This window comes from Mycteria americana, chromosome 3, assembly GCF_035582795.1.
Source record: "Mycteria americana isolate JAX WOST 10 ecotype Jacksonville Zoo and Gardens chromosome 3, USCA_MyAme_1.0, whole genome shotgun sequence".
Taxonomy (NCBI): domain Eukaryota; kingdom Metazoa; phylum Chordata; class Aves; order Ciconiiformes; family Ciconiidae; genus Mycteria; species Mycteria americana.
Genome location: NC_134367.1, coordinates 36,140,080 through 36,166,936, shown reverse-complemented (window position 1 = coordinate 36,166,936; position 26,857 = coordinate 36,140,080). Strand labels below are relative to the sequence as shown.

General features: G+C 41.1%; 2 protein-coding genes across 2 annotated transcripts; both read left to right on the top strand.

Annotated features, from left to right (window-relative positions):
• The first annotated feature begins 607 nt into the window (after positions 1 to 607).
• Positions 608 to 16,101, top strand: TMEM30A (transmembrane protein 30A). The gene is made up of 7 exons (XM_075498219.1): positions 608 to 978; positions 7,528 to 7,644; positions 8,327 to 8,434; positions 9,544 to 9,631; positions 10,106 to 10,249; positions 11,966 to 12,175; positions 14,002 to 16,101. Exons 1-7 carry the CDS (start codon positions 712 to 714, stop codon positions 14,193 to 14,195), a joined length of 1,128 nt encoding a protein of 375 aa, XP_075354334.1. The 5' UTR covers positions 608 to 711; the 3' UTR covers positions 14,196 to 16,101.
• A 5,262-nt stretch (positions 16,102 to 21,363) lies between these two features.
• On the top strand, positions 21,364 to 25,514 carry COX7A2 (cytochrome c oxidase subunit 7A2). Its single transcript, XM_075498218.1, has 4 exons — positions 21,364 to 21,513; positions 22,755 to 22,844; positions 24,332 to 24,416; positions 25,299 to 25,514. The coding sequence occupies exons 1-4, from the start codon at positions 21,496 to 21,498 to the stop codon at positions 25,355 to 25,357; spliced, it is 252 nt and encodes an 83-aa protein (XP_075354333.1). The 5' UTR covers positions 21,364 to 21,495; the 3' UTR covers positions 25,358 to 25,514.
• Positions 25,515 to 26,857: the final 1,343 nt, after the last annotated feature.

The following is a 26,857-nucleotide window of genomic DNA, read 5'->3' as shown; positions in this document are numbered from 1 at the left end:
GCGGCAGGAGTAGCAGGGCTTTGCGGCGAGGACCCTCCGGGGGGCACAGAGGGCCACGCCGCCCAAGCGGAGAGGGGCCTGCGGGCCGGCTGGGCCCTGACTGCCTCACCAGGCCCTGCGCCGCCGGAAGAGGGCGAGGGCGCTAGAAATTGACGCAGCGCTGTCCGCAGCGCGACAGGCCTGACGGCACCGGCGCCGCCCGCCCACGTCCTCGGCGCGGGGACGGGCAGCTGGGCAGGCCTCGGCCCCTCAGCGGCACCGGCTCCCCGGGGTGCGGCGAAGCACCGAGCGGCAGGAGCGGGAAGCACGGTCGCCCACCTCCCGCCGGCACGGCGCCGAACACCACTGCGCATGCGCGCTCTGACCCCGCCCTCCCGCCTCGGGCCGGCGGAAAGAGGCGAAGCGCGCAGGCGCAGCTCGAACTCCCCACCGCCCGGGCGTCCCGCTTCTGCGCACGCGCAGCCGCGTCGCGGCCGTTCTCTCCCCACCGGGAAAGGGGGGGCGTGGCCAGGGGGCGCGTCACCAGCCGCGCGCCTTGCTGCCCGCGTCAGGCGCGCGCCCGCCGCCTTCCCCCTTCTGCCGCGGCCGAGCGCGCAGGCGCGGTGGCCTCCGGTCACGTGTCGGGCAGGGGGTCTGTGACGCGGGGTTGCTGGTGTCGCCGGCGGCGCCGGTGGCAGCGCGCGGCGCTGGGCGGCGGGTCGGGGCGGCGGCATGGCGGTGAACTACAGCGCGAAGGAGGAGGCGGACGGGCACCCCTCGGGCGGCGTCGGGGTGCCGGGCGGCGGGGCGGTGGGCGGCGGCGGGGCCGTGAAGACCCGCAAGCCGGATAACACGGCGTTCAAGCAGCAGCGGCTGCCGGCCTGGCAGCCCATCCTGACGGCGGGCACGGTGCTGCCGGCCTTCTTCATCATCGGCCTCATCTTCATCCCCATCGGCATCGGCATCTTCGTCACCTCCAACAACATCCGCGAGTACGAGGTGCGCGGGGCTTGGGGAGGGGGGACGGGGACACAGGCTCCTCCTGCCGGCGGAGCGGAGGGCAGCGGCGGCCGGTGGGTGCCTGGGCCTGGCCGTCTGCCCGGGCGGGGCGATGGTTTGGAAGCCCCTGGAGGCCGCTCGGGGGGCGCCGGGCCGGGCGAGCGGTGTTAGGGATCGCCTTCCCGTAGGCGGCTTGCTCCTCCTTGCGAAATCTGCCGCCGTCTCTTCCTGCCGATCGTCGGCGGGAAGTAGAGGTGGCTTACGTGGTTTCTGTGATGAACGGACACCTATCCCTGGCTGTTCCGGTTCAGTTTGACATTGGTACTCTTTAACAAACCATCTGTGAGGTACCCTGAGTAGATGTTGAACTTGCAGAGTATCCTCCGCAGGGATCGTAGCCGTCCTGTCAGCCTTGCCAGTGGCCCTGCCTGAACTTCCAGGGAAGTTCATGGCGGTGTTTAATCAGCACAGCCCAATGCAAGTTTTATTCTCAGTAGTACAGAAAGTATGCGCATCATCCTTGGGATAGCTTATCCCAAGGATGGGATTATATATCTCTAAATTTTCTTAATGGGTTATAGATTTCTAATCGTTCCAAAGTAATTGGAGTTTCAGGACAAAGCTCTGTGGTGAATGTATTGCTATAATTCCTATGTGCACTACTGATTTAACGTTTTAGATGCTCTGTGGGAGACCAGGGTGTCCGGAGTAAACCTAGACACAAAGATCGAAGTGTGTGGCTTTTTCTGATTATATGTACAAAAAACCCAAGTCATTTACATCTGATAATCAACCACACCACTGCTATGAAAAGTTGCTGAGCATTAACTGAAAACTAAACCATATATCACACTTAGGTCCGTTTGACAACAGGATCACTCTGTGTTGTAAGGAAACAACCCAAAAGGCCTAGGGACAACCTTGAAGAGCAAATTGATGACTATGATTAGTTTCAGTGAGCTAATGCGACCAAGACTGATTGTAGGAAAAAAAAAAGTGTAGTTGTTTGTTGGATTGCTATATTGGAGAATAAGAGTTTTTGTGGATCAAATCATTCTAGTTATGAGAGTAAGCTGTCACTTTCAAATAAGTAGTGTTCAAGACAGTGGCTTGGCTTGTGGTAGCAATGTGGCAACGAACCCCAATTAACTAAAGAAATCCTGAGGCAGGCAGTGAATGGTATTATATTTCCATATTTCTGCTAACATGCAAACAATGTTATAATAAACCCAATTTAAGGTTCACTTTCTTTTATGTTAAGAACTAAAATTCCAGTCAAGGAGAAAAGCAGAAGTGAAAAAAACCCAAAAGCTGAAGTGTATTTTATGGTGTCCAAATGTTGTATGTAAGCATATTTTTGAAAAGCAATTGCTTCTTGTGTCAAGGTTTGAGGGTATGCAGAACATCCGAAAATTGACAGAAGTGCTTCAGAGAACATTGCTAAGTTGTCATGGGCATGTAGACCTTTAAATTGTCATGTTATAGTCATATTTAAGGTAAATACAATCACTTGTTTTCAGCACGACGCTCAATGGAGAGAAATAAAAAAATCCTTGCTAACTCTGATTTTTTTGACAATTGCATTTAAAATAGCCATTTTTATAGTAAAGCAATACAAAGTCTTAGATCGTAATGACTGTAAGGTAAATAAGATAAATATATCTCCTTCTTGTTCATTATGACTGGATCTGCATTGATCGATAGGGACAGGACAAGGAGTCATGGTTTTAAACTAAGGGAGGGCAGATTTAGACTGGATTTAAGAAAGAAATTTTTTACAATGAGGGTGGTAAGGCACTGGAACAAGTTGCCCAGAGAGGTAGTGGAGGCCCCATCCCTGGAAACATTCAAGGTCAGGTTGGATGGGGCTCTGAGCAACCTGATCTAGTTGAAGATGTCCCTGCTCTTGCAGGGGGGTTGGACTAGATGACCTGTAAAGATCCCTTCCAATCCAAAGCATTCTATGATTTTATGACAGGAAATGCATCAGAGTTTCATGAGTCCAAAAATGTAAGTGACTCCTTGTGCCTATATTGCTGCCGTATGCATATACAGAATTTTTATATACTATTGTTGCTTAGCAGCCCAGTTATGTATTCCTACTAAGTTCCAGTAGGAGCCAAAAACTAGATGTTCCCACCTAATGTGCAGTATGAAAATCCACAGGTGAGCTGTGAGCGTGACTGGTGCTCCCTTACGCAATCAGACTGCATATATAAAGCAGTGGTAGCCATTTATATTTGGAAACCAGTTGGCAGGCGTTGGCTTTCCACCCCTTCTAATTTCAAGATATTCAAGATTAAAAAGGGTTTTGTTCGTTTGTTTGTTTGTTTTACTGTGTGGGTTCAGACTTCTATCATCCAACTCACATGAAGCTCTCCCAAGTCAGATCATGAGTGTTTTGTGAGGACAGGAGGGACAGAGTTCTTGACTTCAGAAAGTATGATCAGACAGCTGGGGTATGCAGGTAAGAGTGGGGAAACTTGGGTTCTGTTCTCTGATCCTCATATGTGTGTTAGCAAGTGTTATAATGCAGAAATTCTGCGAGTGAGATTATAATTTTAAAGGCAGCTGAATTTTGGAAGAAAAGAAGTTTAAATCAAAAAAGGCTTTACAGTTGCAGCAACAAAACATAGATGAAGCCTTTTACAGACCAGCATTTGGGCTCTGAATGCCAGTGAGGGATGCAGTTTAAGACACTGCTATCACCTATATGCTTAGCTGAGATATGTCCCTACTTAGTATGCTGGCTTTTGTTAGTAACCTCAAAATGTTACTCACAAATAGTTGTAAATTTAGCTCTGGGAGACAGGACATCTAGAAGCTAGGTGCAGTGACTAAGCTCTTTTAAAAATGTAATCGGGGGAGGAAGCAGAGGTAGTTATTTACACCCACCTCCTAGACAATAGCATACTTGTTAAGTGTGTGTGCATATATATATATATCTGCCTGTAAACTGAGTATATTGGAATTGAATGGGATGTGTAATTTATGTGTCTGAAATACATATTTATGTACAGTTTAAATCATCCTTTCCTGGAACTAGGTATTGCAGCCATTACTATCTCTCTGAACTGTGCTGTTCTCATACAGGTGCAAGGACTGAGCAGCAAAATGTAGCTTTTCCATTGATTTCCTTTATAAGCTGTCTTGAATTCAAATGTGGAAGATTTCCAACAGCTTAAGTGTACTAGAATTATAGGGGTTTTCTGTTGGTTGTTCTCTAGCATTTTCTCACTGTTTCAAAGGGTATAAACAGCTATTTATCTTGGGTCTATCATGAAAATAGTTCATGTGGGTGCAAAATGAGAATCAGCTGTGTAAGTGTGTCTTTTTGCCCTGTTATTAAAGGGTGAAAGAGTTCTGTATTTCATGATTTTTTTATTTTTTAATTTTTTTTTTAGAATGGATAAGAAACATTGACAGAGCATATTAAAATATGATAAAAATTGAGGAATATACAAACCAATAATTGTGTAGGAAAGAGATCTTTGTGCTGTGACTGCTGCTGTGAAATGCATAATTGTAGTTAAAAAGCCAAATAGACTTTAAGGCATGACTAGGAATGAAGAATTGAAAGAAAGTAGATTACTGTTGCATACATCTTCAGTGTTCCAGTGCAGTTCCAGTAGCCCCATCTCAAAAATGATACAAAACTTAATAAAATCTACAGAGAGGGATAGCAAAGAGGACCAGAGTTATGGGATGCCTTTTATACAAGAAGTGGCCAAGCAGAGTAGGATAAGTATGTGACAGTGTGTGAAGTCTACAACGTCGTAAGTGGTTTGAAGAATATGTGTATGCAACAGTTATGTTATTCCTACACTGCAAAAATGTAAATCAACTGAGAAGGACATCAGCAGCCTGAAAAGTCATTGGTACTGGATAACGTGAATATGCCTAGTGTCCTTAGATCAGGGGTTGTTGGGAAGGGCTCACTATGTGTGGGTTTGTCATACTCAGCTGCTGGCCAGTCCCTGGGGACAGAACACTGGGTCAGGCAAGTTCCTGCTGTGGACCCCAAAGTCAGTCCTTCACTTCTCAAAGTCTTGGTTTTGTTATTTTGTCAAGACATGAAGCATGAAGACAGATACCTCTATCCCTTTAGTTAAGCTATCTGTTGAATGTAGCCTGTAAATGTGGATGCAGAAAAAAACCACTTGTGTTGGCAGTTACTGTACAGGAAAGCTCTTGGATAGCATTGAAGCTGATAGCAGTGGTCAAAAGCATGGTTCTGTTTCAATATATATCAATTTGATGCTCCACAGACTTTAGTCAATTATATTATTGAAAGTGAAGGCTTTAGATCTTTTTGCAACCTTAGAGTATTTGAGTTTTGTTCTTGAATTAAAACTTCTCCACACACTGAAGAACTAGCTCAGGATATGGAGGTTTAAGTTCTTTCTAAAGGAAATGCTTGTTTAAGATGGCTTTAGCAGGAAAAAAACCCCACCAAGTTAGCCGTGAACAAATGAGATGCATTGTTTGTTGAGAGCAGTGGTGGTTGGGAGCAGTCTGTCTGCTGTAGCTAAACAGAGCTGTTCAGGACTGCTGCAGTAATGCTATTTCTAGATCAGCATAAACTCAGTATATTGTTCAGCGAAGGAAGCAAAGATTATGCGACTCTCTCTCTCTCTCTGCCAGCTAATAGCTTCTGAAGCTGACTCGTTTCAGCTAGGCTCATTAGGGTGTAGGTCTCATCTGTCAGAAATCTGGCAGCAGAGCAGATACTAATAAAAGTGCTGAGGGAAGGGCTGCAGCTTAATAGATATCGAAGAAATCACAGGAAGAGAGGCCTTGAAGAAGATCCAGAGGAAAACAGGATTCAGTTGTTCCCTGAACCTTGAAACTGCGTGTTTGTTTTAGCTAACCTTAATACAGATATTAGGACAGATCATTAATCATATTAATTCTTGATAATGCATTTCACTACAAGCATAAATCAGGGCAAGCCATTTGCAGCAGTCTTTCATAAAACTACATAGGCATTGTAGTTCAAATGATACTGCTGTTTAACAGTTTGTTGCCATAACTTGGTATATGTTGCACCAATGTGAGTGTAAATTCTAAATGGGAAGTTCATAGTAAGTGTAGAAATACATAGTTTATAGGCAGATGGAGGCTTTCTCCTCCTACACTTGGAGCTAGCCTGCTGAGCCCAAGTTAATTATTTCCTGCCATTCACGTGCTGGAGCTACACATGAGAGAGAGTGTCCTGGTTTCGGCTGGAATAGAGTTAATTTTCTTCCTAGTAGCTGGTATAGTGCTGTGTTTTGGATTTAGGATGAGAATAATGTTGATAACACACTGATGTTTTAGTTGTAGCTAAGCAGTGCTTACACTGGTCAAGGACTTTTTGGCTTCCCATGCTCTGCCAGGTGCACAAGAAGCTGGGAGGGGGCACAGCCAGGACAGCTGACCCCAACTGGCCAAAGGGCTATTCCATACCATATGGAGTCATGCTCAGTATAGAAACTGGGGGGAGTTGGCCAGGGAGCAGCGATTGCTGCTCAGGGACTGGCTGGGATCGATCAGCAGGTGGTGAGCAATTGTATTGTGTATCACTTGTTTTGTATGTTCTTTTATCATTATTATGATTATTATTATATTCTTCCTTTGCTGTCGTATTAAGCTGTCTTTATCTCAACCCATGGGTTTTACTTTTTGTTTCTGATCCTCTCCCCCATCCCACGAGGTGGGGCAGGGAGGGAGGGTGAGCGAGCCGCTATGTGGTGCTTAGTTGCTGACTGGGGTTAAACCACGACAGAGAGCTAATGTGGTCAAGCAACTTCAGTTGGCTTGGGCCGTAGGGTGAGCTCATGGCTGCTCAGGATATGTTATACATACTGTCCAGGTAGCCTGTATGTACAGATTTCAAATACTTTTTTTTTTTTTTTTCTTTTTTCAGCTATACTGTTAAAGACAGATAATATTGCATAAGCCAAACTAACAGTGATCATCTTTCTTGTCCATCTACTGATATTTTACTATTCCTGGCAAAACAGTATTAGTGTCTTCATCTTCCCTATTTTAGGAGAGTTCTTGGGCGTTAGGTGATTTTTTTTTTTAATTTTTTTTTAATCCTCTGACTAATTAGATGGCTAAAAATGGGCAGCAAAGCAAGTTTTCTTATGCAAAACTCTCTTATTAAATATCTAGGTAAACTTTTAAAAATCTAACCTCTCTGGAAAGCATGTAAAAGCTGAGCTCTGCTTGTTATATTGTGTGTGTGTTTGGAAACATCATGTTGTCTGGAGTATCTGCTGTTTGTGTTTTGGTGTGTTTTGGGTTTTTTTGTCTGGGTTTTTTTGGGGCTGTAATGGCTCACCTCAGTGTTAAATTTGTTTGAGGCTGAAACTGAGCATACAGACAGAGTCCCAAAATCATTTACATTGGGAGGGACCTGCTGAGATCATCAAATAGGTCTGAATGGGCTTTTGGAGTTGAGGTGTAATAAGATTGCAAAATAAATGCCACGTCAACTCTCTGGCTTATTAATCAATTTTGTTTACTCTCCCACTGTAAATTAATGACTTTTTTCTGTTATAGATTGACTATACAGGAACAGAGCCTTCTAGTCCCTGCCACAAATGTTTAAATGTGTCCTGGGACAGCACACCACCTTGTACCTGCACCATCAATTTCACACTGGAACATTCATTTGAGGTATGCTACCCTGTATGCAAAGTGAAATTAGAAGCATTTATATGGTTTATTTCATAATTGATAGGAAAGCTGTATCACTTAAGTCTTTGGTTTTTTTTCTATTTTAAAGGATTATTTCTAGTTTTCTTATTAACTTGGATCTCATTTTTCCTCATGTGTACCTTTTCAGTAGCAGGGAAGAGGTGGTTTTTAATGCCTCTTTTTATCTGGAAATATACAACATTAAATGGAATGCTTGTGTTTTACACGTTTAGATTTACTGTATGTGTCATAGCTGGCAAGTAGATCCGCTATTCCTGCATGATTTAAAAAAAACTCAGTTCAGCAAGAATTGGAAATACCATGTAAGTGCTTTCTGACAAATTGGAGGCAAATAATGAGGCTTATGTGCTTAACATTGGACAAGATAGGTGTTGGAATTAGTGCTGGTGAATATCATTCTGATAGTTCATGGCATGTTGATACTGTTTGACTTCAGGATGCTAGCTTTTATTAGGATAGTACTCTGTACTTAGTGTGAAGACAGAATTGGGGCTCCTGCTTTATGAATGTTGCTGTAAAGTAAACACAGAGTTTAAGAGGCTAAAATTTAAGCTTTATCTTAATTAGTGTGTTAATATATTTTATTGATCTGTTCTTTGTGTGAATGAAAACCCCTCTTGCCCCATCTTGCTTCTTGTAGAGCAATGTATTCATGTATTATGGACTTTCCAACTTCTATCAAAACCATCGTCGTTATGTGAAATCTCGAGATGACAGCCAGCTAAATGGAGATAACAGTTCGCTACTTGTAGGTATTCATGCTTGGATATTAATAAGCAACTAACTTCTGACTGTTGCATAAATCACCACATAGCAGTGTTTAGTTAAATAATAATGAGGTACTAGAATTTTTGCATAACAGAAAGCAACCATAAGGAACTCATATTTTGTTTACAGAAAATAACTATGTAAAATACTGTAAAATTTCATGTCAATCATTAAGTGGATAGCAATGCAGTACCTTGATCACTTCTCAAATTTGAATAGTTCTTAACTGTCTTGTTATCTTCAGTCAGTAGTATCTATCTGTATCCATTCTATCTGAAGTTTTCATTTTCAGTGTAAAATAATATCCAGTGTAAAATAATAGTGTAAAATAATAAAATAATACTCAGTGTAAAATAATAAATGCATCTAAATGCATCTGTTTTTGTAGACTCTCGTTCAATATTGAACATCAGCGATATTGGAAAATATCAGTACTGTGTATTCTGTTCCAGCCACTGTGTAATGTTTAGGGCCAGACCTCTCCTCTTCCTAATTTTTATGCGGAGCAGAAATACAATTGGATTCTTGCTTCAGCAAGAATGATCCTCCCTTTTTCCCTGTAAACTTTAAAAAAGGGGAGAGTTTTGGGAGGCTACATCTGACACAGTGTTTTGGGGGGGCTTTTTCTGCTTGCATTTTTGGCATGCTGTTGGAGTCCTTGCAACCTTTTGCATTTTGTTACATTTGTTTTCTTACTATAGTCTTACTTTTTATAACACTAGGATGCATGCTTAAAAAAAACCTTCAATAAAAAAATACTTGAGTACTTCATGTTGGAAAACTGTTTCTATTAAAAGATAAAAGAAAAAAAGTTCTAATAGCTTCCAAGAAAAGCCTTATTTTTAGTATGACCGTGATGGATTCTGACTTTATTCATGTTTTATTTAGATTTTATTCTTGCCTGTAAAAGAAAAATCAATCGTGCTAACTAGTACTGAATGCTGAAGTATTTGTAAATAACCTGATTTGTGAAAAGATTATTTTGTGGTATATTTAAGATGTGCACGTTATTGAGGTACTGTAGTAAAAAACAGGTTAGTTGGATAAATTAGCACAGACTCATCTGCCTTTTTTCTTTCTAACTATCAGAATCCAAGTAAGGAATGTGAGCCTTACCGCACAAATGAGGACAAACCCATTGCTCCTTGTGGAGCTATTGCCAACAGTATGTTTAATGGTATGGTGACAGAATTTTAAGTTATCACTTAGATGTTTTTGTGATCTAGTGGATGTTTTGTGTTGTGTTGCAAATTGTTCTGAGTAAAGACATCATGGGCTTTTTTGTTTTGAATTAACACATTTTCATTGTTCAGAGTAAAATAAATATCTTGTGTTGTACTGCTGTTGCTTTTTTCAAAATTGCTATCAGAATTAATTTAATCTGATAGCATACAAAGGATGGAAATACCTGTTGTGAGAAGCTGTTACTGCTGTGGAATAGACATTTAGATATCATATATGGATAATACGCTGCTATCTAATATACATTGATTCTTACAGAACAGATTGTGATTGTGGCAGGCAGGTAATAAATGCCTTGTCCAGTTTTTTTGTTTTGTTTCTCCTGGTGGTAATTGTTTCACTGCCTATCAGGATCATCTGTCTAATGAAAGTTTCTTCAGCTGGTTTTCTAATTTGATTTTCTCCTTAGATACATTGAAATTATACCGCATCGATAATGACACAAAGACTGCTATTACTTTGATTAAAAAAGGCATTGCATGGTGGACAGATAAAAATGTAAAGTTCAGGAATCCTACAGGAGATGGAAATAACTTAACTGCACTTTTCCAAGGTAAAAAAAAGATGTGAAATTTTAAGAACAAAACACTTCAAACACATTTTGATTCCAGTGAGTTTTACCTCACTGACAACATTTTAGTGAGCATGGTAATTAAAAATATTGTGGTTTTCTGAAGAAATGCAAGCTAAGAACTACTCTGGTATCTAGAAAGGTTGTCTTTAAATAATGAAAGCTGCAAATTTCATATGAAAGTGTTTGGTTTTTGACTTTTACTATAATCATTTTTTTTTCTAATTTCTGATAGGTTTTTGGTTTTTTTTTTCACTTTGAATACTGAGAAAAGCCTAATATGTGCACCACTGTTGTGGTTTTATCCTGTCTGGCAACTAAGCACCAAACAGCCACTCACTAACACCCTTTCCCCCTCAGTGGTATGGAGGGGAAAGAACCAGAAGGGTAAAAGTGAGAAAACTCGTGGGTTGAGAGAAAGACAGTTTAATAATTAAAAAAAAAATTTGGGGGCGGGGGGGACACCAATAAAGAGAGAGGAAAATAAAGCCCGAGAAAAAAACAAGTGATGCAAAAGAAAACAATTGCTCACCACCTACTGACCAATGCCCAGCCAGTCCCCGAGCAACTGCAGCCTCCGCCAGCCCCCACCTGCCCAGTTTTACTGCTGAGCATGACGTCATATAGTATGGAATATTCCTTTGGGCAGTTTGGGTCAGCTGTCCCAGCTGTGCACCCCCAGCCTACTCACTGGTGGGGCAGTCTGAGGAGGAGAAAAGGCCTTGAGGCTGTGTAAGCACTGTTCAACAATAAATAAAACATCAGTGTATCAACGTTGTTTTCATCACAAATCCAAAACATAGCAGGATACAAGCTACTATGAAGAAATTTAACTCTATCCCAGTCAAAACCAGGACAACTGTTATAATTCTTGGAGTTAACTTGAAAAGAAATCCTGCAATTGTTTAATCAAACTCGTCATATGGAGTTTTCATTTAAATGTTTCTACTGGTAGATTGTGCAAAGTTTTCTAAAAACCTGATTCTTTTTTGTGATTAGAAGTGACTGATTTCTCTCATTTGTTAGGTTAAATACAATTTGGTAAATCAAAGTTTTCTTTGGCTACCAATATCTGAAAATAATCTTCCTCGGGGCTCTAAGGGGGGTGTGTGTGTGTTTATGCAAGGTATATAATAATTTCAGGTTTAACCTGATGTGGGTTTCTTGCTCAGTCAGAGCCAAATTACATGTTAGCAATGTGATGCTATCCTTGGAAAAGCAGACACCTTACCCTAATATGGTGTAGAATTGTATTTCCAATAAAGTAAGCAAAACCATTAGTATGGCATCATCTAAAATATTGTACATAATTTTATTTGCTCGTGGTCCAGGAAGTGGTAGTCAAACTCTAACAAGTGAGCAGAGGGAGCTGTCATCATAATGGAGAACTATGTCACTAAGGTAATGTTTTGAGACAAGACTTCCTAGCTATATAAATGTGTAGGGGAGGCAAATTTGTTTAAACAAATGGACAGCACTGTCATGAGAATAAATGGATATGCGGTACTATTTAAGCTGCAAAATAAAAAGTTCTTAAACACCCCAGTGTCTTGCAATAGCAGTGAGCCAACCTATCTGTTCAAACTGTTTAGAAGTTAGTACTTTTTTTGTAATATTAGAAGGAATTTTGATGAGTCAGTGTGTTACTTAGTCCTGTATTTGAAATACTTTATTGTTACTATTTTTCTTTAATCCTAGGCACAACAAAACCTGTAAACTGGCCCAAGCCAGTGTATATGCTGGACTCGGAGGAGCCTGACAACAATGGCTTTATCAATGAAGACTTCATTGTGTGGATGCGTACTGCTGCTTTGCCAACATTTCGCAAGCTGTATCGTCTCATTGAAAGAAAGAATAATTTACAGCCTACCTTACAGGCTGGAAAATATTCTTTGCATATCACATACAGTATCCTTTGAAAAACCTTTGAAAGTAGCTAAGGACCTTAGCTGGATTACATGGGCATATATATTTGTGCAAGTTCAAATTGAACTAGCCTTTTTTCTTACCAACTCTAAAAAAAGATGGTATTGAGCTGTGGTTGGAAACAGGTAGTAAGAATTGAGTAGATGACCATCTTGTACTTCTGGGCAAGTTTTTATAGAATTAACTTGTGTGTGGCCTGTTAGAACATGAAATCCAGTCCAGTTTTTAAGCTTCATAAATGAAATGACTGGGTTTGACTTACATTCTTTAATCTAAGTGCAGTTTTAATCATAACATTCTTAAGCTATTTTGTAGTTCATATAAAACTACATTTTTTTTAACCAGGATGAAAACATTCAGTTCAGTTTAAAAAAAAAAAAAAATCAACTCTTTAGAGGAGGCCTTTGCGAGGAGATAATGGAGATGTTAATCCTAGGGAAGATTTCAGTGTAGAATTTACCCAGTGGGCAAATTCTGGAGGACACTAGTGTCTTCTCTGTACACTTAATGTGAATTCTCACAGGTGTGTGGTCAGTCTCATTCACTTTTTTCTCACGTATCTTGTTCATGTTTATGGGTACTTGCAGTCCCCAAAAGCTGATTCATGTTGGATAGGGGCTAAAGTCTATGGATGGGAGCATTTCCATCTGATAATTTTTGGGCAGTCTGCCTGCATTTTGGCTGACAGGAAGATACATAAGCATAGTTCAGGTGATGCTTAGCCTTCAGGTGAGCTGATAAGCCTTCTTGTAATCTGTTAAATGGCCTAAGTAACAGTTAGCCAGGTTCTAGTTTCTGCAAAATGCTATGTATGGGCACACCTTATTTACCCTTAGGTTGATAATGTGGCTAATTTGCAGTGTGCATTTTTACTCATCAGCATATGCACTACTAATTCTTTGATGCCTTCCCGTGCTTTCCTATGGGTCTTAATTACTGCTTTGACACTGAAGGGTATTGAATATCTGGGAGAGACATTTATCATGGGTGCCAGAATTAACATTCATTCAGGAGTTCAGGGCCTGCTTTGGGTCCTTCTGTGGCTCTGTGTATTGTTGTCAGATTATTCTCTACTTGTAGACTTGCTCCAGAGCAGCCTGCTCTGCTGTGCAATTACTCAAATCTGTGTATAAAATTAAATGAGTAGCTTCATAGTGAAAGGGAAATCAGATTGCTTGGGTGGTGTAAAGGAATTGAGAGAAGCATAGGAAAAAGGAAAGAACAGAGGTAGTTTGTAGCCTAGAAATTTGAGAACTTTAACTTCAGGGGGTAACAATGATATGTAATCAAGGGCAGACTGACTTCAGAGGCCAGAGAAATGCCAGAGCTGTGGATCAGGTGGGGAGGTCTGTCATTCTATTTTGGACAAACTAAAGACTAGGTGGAAGTGCAGGAGACTAGAGGAGGAGGGTTGTCATAGTTACCAAATTCTTAAAATTTGAAAGCACTTAATGATCATTTTGAAACAGCTACTGCAGTATTTTCCTTTGGTGCAAAACTGTTGGGAGTGCATATAAAACTGAATGAGCATAAAGTCACTAAGAAAAATTTTGTACTAAAATATATTCAAGAATTAAAATTTGGATTTCCCTCGTTTTATTGAAGTTGCTTAAAACCCACAAAATTGTGCATTTACTCTTCCCTTAAAAAGGGGTTCACATCTCCTAACGTGGCTATTTGCACTTCCAGTATTCAAAGGTGGCAGTTTGTATTTGGAACCTGAGTGAAATGATCCAAAATTTTAATGTCCCTGACCACATAAAGCTAGATTTGGAAATATGCTGCTTGTTTTCCTATATGTTTTTCAGATTATCCTGTACACAGTTTTGATGGACGAAAAAGAATGATCCTAAGCACCATCTCATGGATGGGAGGCAAAAATCCCTTTCTGGGAATTGCTTACATCACTGTTGGGTCCATATGCTTCTTCTTAGGAGTTGTATTGTTGATCATCCATCACAAATATGGAAATCGAAACACTAGTGCAGACATTCCCAATTAATCTTGCATTCTGAAAACAAATGTACTGCATGTGCATCAAGGCCAGTCCAGAATGGACCCAGTTTTTGAAAGATAAATCTCTGCTTCTGTCACTTCTGAGGCTGGGTACATAATTTTTATCTAAAGCTCCCCTTTCCCATACTGTGGATTGACTCTTGAAAATGACGGGTATACAATTAGCTATATTGATTGTATCTCTGCCTATGTCAGAAACAATTTTTCTGATACTTGCCTCTAACTGGGCAGGCCACATGATGCATATAGCTCCTGTTCCCTTGATGCATCTGCTGCTTGTTCATGTGTTCGTAATGTTGGTATGATTCAGTACATATAGATTGTGTGGAGAAAGACTGTTAAAAGATACTGTAAATTGTTAACTTTCTGGAATTCAGGTGTCAGTGCTGTTGAAAGGAAAAGTCAAGTCTTAAATGGTTTTTCAATTGACTGTCTTGTGTGCATGGGCTCTTAGATTTCTTGCTGAGATTTTAATATATTTATATAAGTTGTTAAATATTTTTCCTGTGTCCTACCCATGTCTGTTATGTTAAATCCTTTAAGTCCTGTGTAAATTTCAGCACTCTGGATTCTTTGTATATTTACAATATATGTGCCTGGCCAGTAAACTAGCATCCTATGAAGATATCAGAAAACCTATTTGTTAATTATCTGTGTGAGTCCCTTTTAAAGTTTCTTCTAAATTGAGAAATGTTTGTTGCAGGTAGAATCGGCTTTTTTCTAATTTTCTTTGCTTTAAGTCATATCCAATACTAGTTTACCTATTGTGCTTGCTGGTTTTGCTTTTTATGAGCAGCTCCAAGTGTTAATCAAGAAGAACCTAAGGTGTTTTTTCCGTTCACAAATTTGGGTGAATTCCTTTTACTGGAGGAGTTTCCTGATTTTCTTGAGGCATATGTATTCTGAGCAGGCTTTGTTGTAAAAGAATTGTCATATACTTTTTCCTTATTTGCAGTAAACACCACATTAAATTGTTGTGGTGTTAAGATAGTAAACTATAGAAATTCAGAAGTTGAGATGGCAGTAACCTCTTTTCATTGAAATGCAGGTTGAGCTTGCTGTGAAACCTAATTTAAATATTGCAGTTAGAAGCAATGTGTGGGTTAGTGTCTTAAATTAAATTACAGAAGGGTTCACTTTTAGGTTAATTCAAAGTTAACTGTAACCTGTAAAATATTACTTTTTTTGGTGACTTTTTTTTAGATGATGCACAGAAATTGTAATGTATATGGTGGAGATCACTTTATATGCAACTAGCTTGATAAAGTATTGAGTATATTAAAAAGACCTAATAAATTCTGCAAACCATTTAATAAGAGATTTTATTTTGTTCTTGAACATGCATTTATTTTCATATGGATGAAAAGACATATTCTCATTAAGTGTGAATGCAGTTTGAGTTGTATTCCTGGGATTGCATATTTGTTACAACAAGTTATTTATTCATGGATCAATAGCTTAATCTACAGCCAGCTTTAAACAACACTATTAATTTATAACATAAACACATGACCGTTTTTACTGAATTACTTGTGTAATCTTTTTAAGCTAGCAGTTTAACTGTATAAGTCTGTATAAACTGTGGAATGAGGCAATGTTTCCAGTGTGCTAGCTTTCTGTGTAACTCCTTATAATAATTTGTTTGCGTAGTACAGTGTGGCAGCACAAGCCTTTAAATAGTCAAAAGATGTTAAGATTTTATTTACAGTGTTGTATCTATATTGCTGGAATTATAGAATAAGGGTATGTACCTTTGTATATTGCAAGGCAGAAAACTCAGGCAGACTGTTAAACTGGCTTTCATCTGTAGAGTAGTTGCTAGTCCAAAATGTAGTAAGCAAGCAAGGGGATGTCTCCCAATTATTGGTTATTCAAATATTTTGATTTTTAAACTTTGTGTTTGTCACTTGAAATGCAAATATATTCTGCTTCATTCATAATCCCTATCTTTTTCCAAGTGGGAAATGTTGCTTTCTGGGCTGTGTTCAAAATTAAAAACAAAGTATTTTTCTATCTTTACCTTACAATATTTTTCAATGCCTTTTTTTCTACTGACTATAGCTATCAGTGCTTCTTTAATCTTCTCCATGAAGTGCACCAGGATAAGAATCGCTCTCTGTTTGGTTTTTGTTACAGTTACACTTTTTCTCTGAGAGCCTGTAGCAGTAAATACTTGTCAGGCAGGCAGTATGCCTGACAGAGTGTGCCTGAGGAGCTTAAAAAGCTTATAAGAGCTTAAAATATGAGGTCAAATTTGTAAACTCTTCCTTCACTCATGCTCGTTTTTCTTGATGTCATGTTGATAACTATGGAGATCCTTGGATTTTATATTTCTTACAAGTTGCCCATCTGTCACGTGTTCAAAGATGAAACCACGGCGTCCCTGCCTGACCTTTCTCAGGGCAGTGTCACTGTCATTCTATTCAGTGTCATGTGTTGAATTTGGATTTGACCACCTGTGACCTGGTTCTTCAGTGGCATCCTTCAGAGGTATTCGCTACCAGGGTTCAGAAATACAAAGAGCAACACCTCTGCTTTCTGAGTGCCAGTTTGGCACTTTCCAAGTCTTACCCAACTGAGGCAGTGCCCAAAGTGTGAGAGATTATAAGCTTTCTGGAGGTTGCTGCTGTTACGAGGGTCTGCTTATGAATGAATCTTTCCTGGAGAGATTAATTTGGGAAACTAGGATATGTCCCTGTCTTATGCAAGAGCTCTCCAAACAAATTCTCTTGTGTGAGACCAACTTCCTTCTGGTTTCTTGTAAAAATCTACATCCCTGTAACAAAGCAGACTATCACCTCAGGCTTTTTTTTTACCTGCATCAGGCTATTTGGAGAGTTGTTGATTGTGCTGTGCTGAGTCAGAGGGAAGAGTTACCAGCTTATAACAAATGTGAAGGATCCTTCACAGCCTTTGCCTCCCAAGGTCACACTGGTACTGAAACTAGGTCCTTAGCAGCATGGTTTTGCTTTAATTATAAATGTTAAACCTTGAAGAATGCAAGCCCTGTCTTTTTTTATAGACATCTCCGTGGGAGGAAAGGCCATGACAGTCTAGGGTGAAGTAACATCTGCAAGTGTATGTATCTGCTTGAGTCCATCAAATAGAGCAATGAAAGCAGCTGGCGTTTGGGTTGGATTCACAGGAGGTGTTGACTGCACCTTTCCCTCAGATGCCCTACTTGCAGTGGGAAAATACGGGTTACGTTGTCTTACAGTGTCCAGGACTGAGTTGAAGTGAGTGTCTGGTGGAAAAATGTGACTAAGCCGAAAGCAGAATGTACCTACAGTTACTTTAAAAAAAAAAAAGAAAAGTTACTGATTGGAATGCAACTGCTGAAGACAAAGAACAAGGCGTAGAGTAATCTGGAAGCACTGTAAATGACTCTGATCTTCAAAGTTCCCATGACAGGAATATGGTTTCTGATCTTGCCTGAAAATTTATGCTCTACCCTCGGTACTACATAAGTTTGGATTTTATAGAAGTTCAGTATTTGTCTTGCTTGGGGTTGTTCTCTGTCACTGAACTAACTAGCTATGGTGAGTTAGAAATGAAGAGGGCAACAACGCAGAGGCCTTCAGGAAGGTCTGTAATATCAATCTTAAAATCAAGTCATTTCCATGAGGGTGTGGTATTGACCTAGTCAGTGAGTTTAAAACAAACAAACAAACAAAAACAAAAAAAATCCAACACCCCAAAATGTTCCACATATTGAATACTTGTCTGTATTGAACAGCCTGCCAAAAATTCTCGCTTTCAAAGTAGGAGAAAAAATGAAAATCTAAGCCAATTTTATTCCTGCTCTCTGTAGCAACATGGCCAGTTTATGGAAGAGGATGCTTCTAGCAGTGTGAAAATGGACTCTGAATTAGAAAGCCCAGTTGCTAAAAGTTCTTTTTTGTAGTAGTAGTAGTATTAAATTTTCCTCAGATCAGCAGAAGTATTTTCATGTAAAAATACCCTACATTCTAGCTCACAGAATCTGTTCTGATCACCGTATTACCTTCTGTGCCTAAATGTGAAGTCTAATCTTACTTGACAGTTTCAATTAAGAGTAAAGTCCATTACGAAATGGCCTGATAAGAATTAGCAGGTTCTTATGTGACCTAAGTCTCAAATAAGAAACTACCTTCCTCTAAGCCTCCCATTCCAAACATGCTCAACCCGTGTTTGAAAATAATGTAATACTGTCCGTCATTTGAGTTATACCAACTGCTGCTAGAAAGTCTGAAGTTGCTGTTGGAAATGATCTTTCGCATTTCCTGTTGGGAATGAAATAAAGAGGAATATAAGCATAAGTCAATAATTAATGAAGCTCAAGAAGTTTAAAAAAAAAAAAAAAAAAGTAGGTGGAGTTCTTCCTCACCGGACTCTGATTTCAGATAAAGATGACATAAAAGAAACCATTCAAGCAAACTGAATACCAGTTATGTACAAGTTTAATTGAATTTGCACCTGAACAAGTGGATTGTGTTCAAATTTTGCAAAATAAAATGTTGAGATGCTTTAAGTAGTATTAGAGGGCCAGGAATGTAATTAATGACCTAATTAATTCTGTTATGAAAATGGGAAAGATTGGACTCTGCTATTTTTGGAAGAAATGAAAATACAATTGTCTCCACGCTTGCCTACTGAGGTCTGGAGTTAGGTAGTTGAAGCTAGTGTATGCTTCATAATAGATGCTTGTAAACTTTGGAACAAATCTTTGTTCTTTATGTCAGCAAGTTCTTTTAATGGAATTTTAGTGTATTATACAACTCTAACTCAGGAAGTTGTTAGAATACAGTACATTTTCTCTCTTCGTATACAGTGCAGCTTTTAACTGAGTCAATTATTTTGTTTGCAAGAAAAAAATTAAACCAGCGGGCAGGCAAGACTCAGGTGGAGGTTTAAAAAATTGTCATTTCCAGCTGTCCTGCTGCACCAGGGGTTTCCACTTCCACAGCTGGGCTGAATGTTAACTCAGTTTTTTGTGTGATCTCTTTAGCGGGGTTTACGTACCTTTCTATTATTGGTTTAAGAGGCAAAACATTTTTGTGATGAATGCTTATTAACATAAAGATTAACAGCCCTGTTTTAATTCTGGCTTAAAGAAAAGTGTTTAACAATGAGTTTTGATTATCAATTTTATTATTCTTCAATACAATACAAGCAAAAGTTACTCTATCCTGTTAGGAAAAAGAAGTCTGTTTGCTTCTAGTGAAATATCCTCACCCTGAGGCAGCAAGCTGCCATTTCTCTTTCCCTCAAGTTTTCATTTCTTCACAAATTAGTCAACACTGAAGACACCAGCTGTGCTTGCTCTGAGCAGTCATCTTGTAGCTTTGATTGGTACGTAACCCACATGCCAAGCTTTAAGTATGGCCTTTCTGTTGTGAAGTGTATTTTGACAGACAATAGCACTGAAGCTCAGATTCAGACACATCAGGAAATGGTCCCCACAGCAGAAATTAAGCAATAATAATTTCCCTGGGGATTATGATCCTTTTACCAGTATCTAAATACAACTGAGTGTAGAAAAATCAGAATACAAATATATGCGCTCCTAAGATGAAAGATTACAAGAGGAATGAATGGAAATCTATCTTGCAGTAGTAGTAATGTATTCTATGTGTTATTCTATAATAGCACTGCTTGAGTGTTTGAAAACTATGTTAAATAATGCATCCAATTTCCTCCTTTGTTACAACACATCATATTTCTCCATGACTATGCTTTCTAAATGGTATTTTTAATATTCTACTCAGCTAAGACTATACCTATAAATACTTCATCTTTGTGTTTTTATTTTATTTCTGGGGCAGCTCATCAGATTGAGAAGTGCTGTGCTTTGAGATATGATCCTTGTTATTTCCATACCAGATTGAGCACTAATTTGCTGTGTTTGACACACATTATTCATCATGAGGTTTGGCACCAGTGCAAAATCAGTGTAATGCCAAAAACTGAGTGCACTGCAACTGCAGCAAAGCCAGGAGATAGTCTTCCTGACAGCATTGTATTTCAGCGTAAGGTTGAAGCACGAGAAGATGCAATTCTGGGGCTGGATCTGCAATGCAGAAAAAACACAGGCTTCTCAGAGCACTTTCCTGAAGGGCAAATAGACTCTTCCTTTAGAATCAAATAGGCTTGCATTTCATACAAATCTGGCATCACTTCACTGTCTGTAATTATATATTGGGAAACATGAGACTGAAGTTGTTTTTTTTTTTTTTTTTTCACATGCAGAGTCCGCAGTATCCCTGCTACTTGAGGCAGTGGACAGCTATATGGTTTAGTTTGGTTTTTTTCTGTGTGTAGTGGCTCAACAAGGGATGCCACATCTATCCCAAGGGTGCAAGACCCGCTTGGCTGGGTCGGACCCAGGCTCTGGCTAGCTCAGTGTCCTACGGGCACGGCCAACGGGAATGTTGAGGGAGTCCATGTGAACAGAAGCAGCCCATGGTGGTACTGTCCCGGGACACACGTCCAGCCCTTTGCAGGCCTGAAACTTGGTGATGAAAGGCGATTTTAAAATCGGTATGTAGCAGCTCTGAGAGATGCTTCTTTCACGGATTTGCCAAAGTGTCCTCTGAAGGCAGGGAAGCGACGGGCAGCCACAGGATCCTGCCGTCACAAAGTTCCCCAGGTTGCCTGCAGACATACCTCCTGCTTTGAACCCGTGCCTAGGTGCCGCCTGGGGCGGCATTTCCTCGTTGCCGGAGCCATTGCCGCTCCTTCCTCACCTTCCCTGTCCCACTCTCGGCGTTGTCGGGCTCGTCTCTGGCTCCCGGGCCGTGAAACCGGCCGAACATCCCATCGCACCAACCACCGGACAAAACTCGTGCCTCGCAGGGGGTGCGGGGTCTGGGCCTGGGCTGTCCCCTCACACCCGCCCGCAGACGGCTCCTTGCGCAGCTGCCCCCTCCCGCTGCCTCCCCCACCTCAGGGCGGGCACCCCTCCGCGCCCCTCTGTTTTACTGGGGAAAGGCTGGCGTGGGAGGGCGAGGAGGGGAGCAGCCTTTCTCAGACCAGCCTGGAAACAGCCGTGGCCCGCTGGCACACCGGCCCGCTCCCCCCCAAGCCCCTGCGCAGCCGCCGGGCCCGCGCCGCCATCTTCTCCCGGCCCCTCCCCGCACCGGGAGGACTGACGCGGCTGGCGGGGCGGGGCGGCGCTGTAGGCTCTGCGGCGACGCTCTAGGCGCGCCGCGTGTCTGCCTCTGTGGTGCCATCCGTGGGGGTGGGGGAGGTGCTTCCGCTTCCGCTGCCCTTGTTGCCGGCGGGAGGTGACGGGACCAAGAGCCGCGATGTGGCGGAACCTGCTGGTGAGGCCGCCGGGCCGGGCTGGGCTGGGCCGGGCTGGGCTGGGGAGAGCAGCCCGCTGTCGCCGCGGCTACCGCGGGGCTGCCGCTCCCGGGGCGGCGCGGGCAGCCGAGCCCGGCGGGGCGGGGGTGTGCGGGCTCCCTCAGGGGCTGTCGGCGCCCGCCCGGGTGCCCGCCCCGGCTGCGGGACTCGGCCGCCTGGTGACCCCTCATCGGCCGCTCTAATGCCGGTGCTGCTGAAGGAGCTGCTGGGGGAGGAAGCGTTACGTTTCAGGTCCTGGCCCACTCGCTCCGCCTAGTGCTGAGCGTGAGGTACTTGAAGGGATGGGAGTTGAGTCAGTGGGTCCAGGATACTCTTAGCCTGTCTCTAAGGAGATACAAATTTTCTAGTGTGTTCATTTGGGGTGGGTGAGGGGAGGAGGTGTGTTGTTCCGGTACTTGCAACCAGCATCATCTGGATGTTTGCCCCGTGGCTGCATTTTTAGTGGTGGTAATTTTGCGGGGGAGGATCAATATTATCACTGTCTCTTGAAGGAGACTGCTGGCAGCTTAGAGGTACAGCGGGTTCTTAACTTGAGACTTGACATGTTAGCGAAGGCAGACTTTGAGCCATCGGAAGAATTATAGATTATTGGTTTTGGTGGTCTGACGTGTGCTAACAAGCACTGATATGATCTATCTATGAAAACAGATTCTAGCTTAGGACACAGCAGGGTGTCTTTAAACTCGGGGGGGGGGGTGCCCTCTTCAGCTCTGTGAAGGTTAGCTCCTGTGCTGGTGGCTAGCAGGTGAAATGCAGCTATGACAGAAGATCCTTGTCTGCACAAACATGTCTGTCTTAAATATTATTGTGCCCATTGCTAGAGTCAGACCAGCAAATGGTGCCTAAAAGCAAGATCTGAGGGGCTGAGATTGAGATTTCCCCCAAAAGGATGCTAATTATGAAGGTTATGCTGCAGATCCATAAATCTGTTGTATCTTACTAAAAGTAATTTTCCTGAGTTTTTCCTTTCTAGGTAACGAGTCAATCAGTCCTTTACATAGTCTGTTGAAAGATTGACTGAATTCAAAACCAGTGGGTTTTGGTGAAGTTTTGTTTAGTTTTGGGGTTTTTTTTTAAAGCCTTTCCTTTCTTCCTATCCATTCCACTTCTATCTTACTTTTAAAAGAAACTATTCCTACCCAGTGTGGATATAGCTGAAAAATTTCACTGTTTTTAAAACGCTGTTTATCTTTTATTTCAGGGTCTTCGCCAAATTTCCCAGAGGACCATAAGCACTGCTTCACGCAGGCAGTTTGAAAATAGAGTTCCTGAGAAGCAAAAGCTTTTTCAGGTATTGAGTGAACACTCATAGTAGAATAATGTTAGTAGAATAACAAGGTTTTAGTAGATCATAATTGCATACATTTTGTTTTTAAAGAACTGGTGAAAGTCCTCTTTACATCTGAGGTGAGGTCTTGAAATCAGTTGTATGACTACAGTGTTTGAAATCAGCAGTTATTTTCTACAGAGATTAAGAATATTTGTACATGCATACTTGACTTGCTGACTCTTTAGGGTTTTTTATCTTCTGAAATGATTTGTACTCTAGTTTCTTATGAGTAGTAGGTACTGTACAAAGGTAAAGACAAACTGCTCTGAAATGAGATGAGATGGGGCAGTATGTCCTAAGAACAAATAGAGAAAAACAGCAAGTGAGAGGACAGAAGTACAGTGAAAAGTTAAACCTGCAATCTTACAGCTATATCTGTAGCTCATAGATGAACCCCATAATTCTTAATGAGGATGTGGTATTATTGTACGTCTCAGTTATGAAAACAGTAAAGGTCTTAAGAGGTTGATTCACTCCTAGAAAATTATTGAATCTTTAAAAATAATTTCTGAATTAATCTCTTCCTGATTGATAGGGCCACCTAGTGAGAACTAGTCGTTCTTCAAATGCCAAAGCAGTGGATACTCAAGAGCATACTCCCAACTGTGAGCCATAACCTGGAGCAGTAGCTTCATACTGAGGATAGAGTAGACTGGGCTTCAGTGATGTGAAAGGGAAAAAGTATGTTAGAAGCCCCAGTTTAAGAGTTTTTGTGTCTCGTTGCTTTCCTTTCCCCTGAAAGAGAAAGCCGGTCTTGTTGGGAAACAGCCTAAGGAGCACAGTGTTCATTGCGAGCCAAGGGGAAGCAGGATGTTGCCAGTGGGTGAGGTCAGAGGTTCTGTTTCTGCTGGCAGAGCTCTCTAGGAGTATCTCTTCCTCCTCCCATTCCTTACTTGCGGGGCAGCAAGTTAAGCTGGGCTGGGTTGCGGGTCACCAGCACTGGAGGCCAGCTTGAATTCCAGAGCAGCGTGCACTTGCTGACAAGGGTAAAGATCATGTGGATCTGGTGTCTAGGAGTTTTACTTCAGGTGGAGTAAAACCATTTCCTGTATGACACCAGGTCACAGTAAAGGCTCCTCCCCTTGTCACTCCCTATAGCAGGGATTAACTGTGCTGGAGACGGATGGGAAGTTTCTAGGGATGGTAATCGTATCCTGTGCACCCAAGGGGGCTGGCAACTGGTGTCAGAAGTGTTTAGCCATGTGCCAATCCCTGCTTTAGAAATGAACGTGCACATCATTTACTATACTGCCCTAGTGAGTGATCGCCTGATACGAGAATGAAAGCTTGAAAGACAAAGCGGAATCTAAATAAAGTTCAATGTTGTTTTGGGAGCTGGGAAGATAATTTGGGGAAGTAATTCTTGTTCTGGCTAATTTTAGTTATGTTAACACAATATTGCAAGAACTGTATTTAAATAGTTTCTTTTTGTCACTTGTTTCCATCAGGAGGATAATGGCATCCCAGTGCATCTTAAAGGTGGCGTAATGGATGCTCTGTTGTATAGAGTCACCACGGGTCTTACTGTTTTTGGTAAGGCTAATACTAAAATATTTAGCTTTGGTACAATTTCCAACGTGCTAATATGAAAATACTTTTTCTTTGGTACAATCTCCAGCATGACTGGTGTTTCCTCTGTAAATTAGTTACGCAGTTCCTTCAGTCTGTTCTTTAGAACATGCAAAATGCATGTAGAGAGGGGAAAAAAACCATTCGGACATACTATATATTTATTTGTGCTTTTTCAAGTTTAGCTTTTCAGATGGCTTTTTTTCCCCTGACTAATAGTACTATGGGCTGAAGACTCCTTCAGAATTCATGTCTGATGTTAGAGAAAACTAGAACGACTTGGAAAGCTTATTCTGAAAAGGAGTAAAATGTAATTATAGCACATATATATACCAGTTTTCTCACTAGCCTGACTCTTTTTAGTACTAGGTGATACTTGATGTGCTGAGGTTTCACATGCTGTGAAAACCAGCAGAACATATCCAAGCTTTATGATACTGTATATATTTAACCTTTATGTTGCTTGTTACATAGTTTTGTAATAGCCTCTAACTTAAATATGTTGATCTAATGGATTTTCAGTTCAGTTATTTTAAGAATGAGTAACTGGTACTTTATGATCATCTGTGTAGGTTCCACAAACATGCCTTTCCCTGTTTTTTTTTTTTCCTGTTTCTTTATTTTTACGCAGTCTATGGAGAGGTATTTAAGGATTTTTTTTTTTTTCTCTAAAATATGAGTTGCCAAAAAAAAAAAAATTGTTGAGACGTGGCTATGGAAATGTGTTGTCTGAATTGCAGCTGCTTATTGTCAATATTTCTTCTGGAACAAACTGGGAAAGGAAGGCTGACTTGAAAGGAATTCTGTTTAACGTTCTGAAAATATCTTTTCTGTCTCTGAATTCAGGAACAGCCTATGTTGTTTACCAGCTGCTTGTCGCTTCAATGCCCAAGAAGCAGAAATGATTCCAGTTCAAGATGCCTCAGTGACTAGCACCTCTTCGTCCAATTCCATGTGACTATGATGGCAGCTTATACTTATTATATGCAGCTGGCTTAATGCTTGGAATCATAACTTAACTGTAGCATGTTAACTGCAATCAATAAAGCAGTTTTTATGTTGTGTTGTGGTGGTCTGGACTGTATCATGCGTTCTACATTAGAGTGCTTTTTACTTCCAGTAAAGGTACATTGAGTTGATCAATATGCAGATCTTTGAATTGTGATCCTCTTTTCTTTGTATGTGGTTTGTGTTAGTACTTCAAAGGTGAGTTAAATGCCCTGAATCCCTATGAGAAAGTGGTATCTTGCCTTTATTGTAGAAATTTCCTCTTCTTGCTTTAGTGGAGCAAATTAATCTTATAATAAATGATTAGCATTAGAATGTGTGGAAATAAATGTTGAGGACTTAATGATTATGCTTTATCTTTGCTGTCAACTGCTGGAAGTTGACTGTAATACATCTAGAAATAGAGGAATCTGACTCCTGATCACCATCCAAAGGTGACAATTTTTACTATGTAGAGGTGATAACACTGTCCTATGCAGCTTCAGGGGCTTAGAAGTAGTCTCAGTTGAACTCGGCACCTTGACCTAATAGATTTTTTTTTTTTAGTGGCTTTTCTCTGCTACAGCTTAATGGAACATCATATTTCCTGAAAAGAATGAAGATTTCTAAGCATGCAGATATGATTAGCAAGTGATCGTGTATTTATCTTGCTGCCCATGCAATGAACATATATGTGTCAATCATGATTAAAGACTTTGTAATCTTCCAACATTGCCTCATGTTTCAGGTGGCTAAAGCCAGCTTGTTCTCAGTCATTAGGGTAATAAAGCAATCAGTTCTTTAGTGTAGTAAGAAAAAAAAGTTTATTAGAGAATTTGAGAGTGTTCTAGAGCAAACAGTAAAGTGAAGGAGGGGCACAGTAAGTGTTAATACTAACTGTGCTAGTGCAGTGCTAGAATTTCTCTACTGATTGAAAAGGTTTACAGAGACTCTTAAGTAGACAGATACTCTGGCAGTTGACTGCTAATTTGATGTAGGCTGAACTGGACCCTATTAAGCCAGAAATACTGAAGATATTGAAGGCAGTGCTTATAAAAGCTTCAAATTCTTGTTAATTTTTGTGAGGTTTTTAAGCTTCTCTTGGAAGAATTTCTCCAGCACCCTGTAACTTTGAGGATAGGCTGAATGCTTAGAGAGCCTGCCTTCTGTCTCTATGAATTTTACTCTTCTGTGGTTTGAGAATAGGATCGCCCCATGTCTGTAGGCTAGGAGGAGCAGGTCTAGTTCATAAGTACACACTAGGTTAAGTGGATTAGGTTTCAAACAATTGTAGCATAATTTGGGTTGGGAGGGACCTCTGAAAGTCAATTGGTCTAATCTGCTTAGAGCAGTGCCACTTCAGAGCTATGTTAGGTTCCCCAGGGCCTTGACCAGTCACATGGGGAGTGTCTCCAAGG

Excerpts from the sequence above, each read along its gene's own strand:
- TMEM30A (XM_075498219.1), top strand. The coding sequence starts at position 712 with ATGGCGGTGAACTACAGCGCGAAGGAGGAGGCGGACGGGCACCCCTCG. Across the intron at positions 7,645-8,326 it reads CACTGGAACATTCATTTGAG|AGCAATGTATTCATGTATTA; the intron begins GTATGCTACCCT and ends TGCTTCTTGTAG. Across the intron at positions 12,176-14,001 it reads TTCTTTGCATATCACATACA|ATTATCCTGTACACAGTTTT; the intron begins GTATCCTTTGAA and ends TATGTTTTTCAG.
- COX7A2 (XM_075498218.1), top strand. Across the intron at positions 22,845-24,331 it reads AGAAGCAAAAGCTTTTTCAG|GAGGATAATGGCATCCCAGT; the intron begins GTATTGAGTGAA and ends TGTTTCCATCAG. Across the intron at positions 24,417-25,298 it reads CACGGGTCTTACTGTTTTTG|GAACAGCCTATGTTGTTTAC; the intron begins GTAAGGCTAATA and ends CTCTGAATTCAG.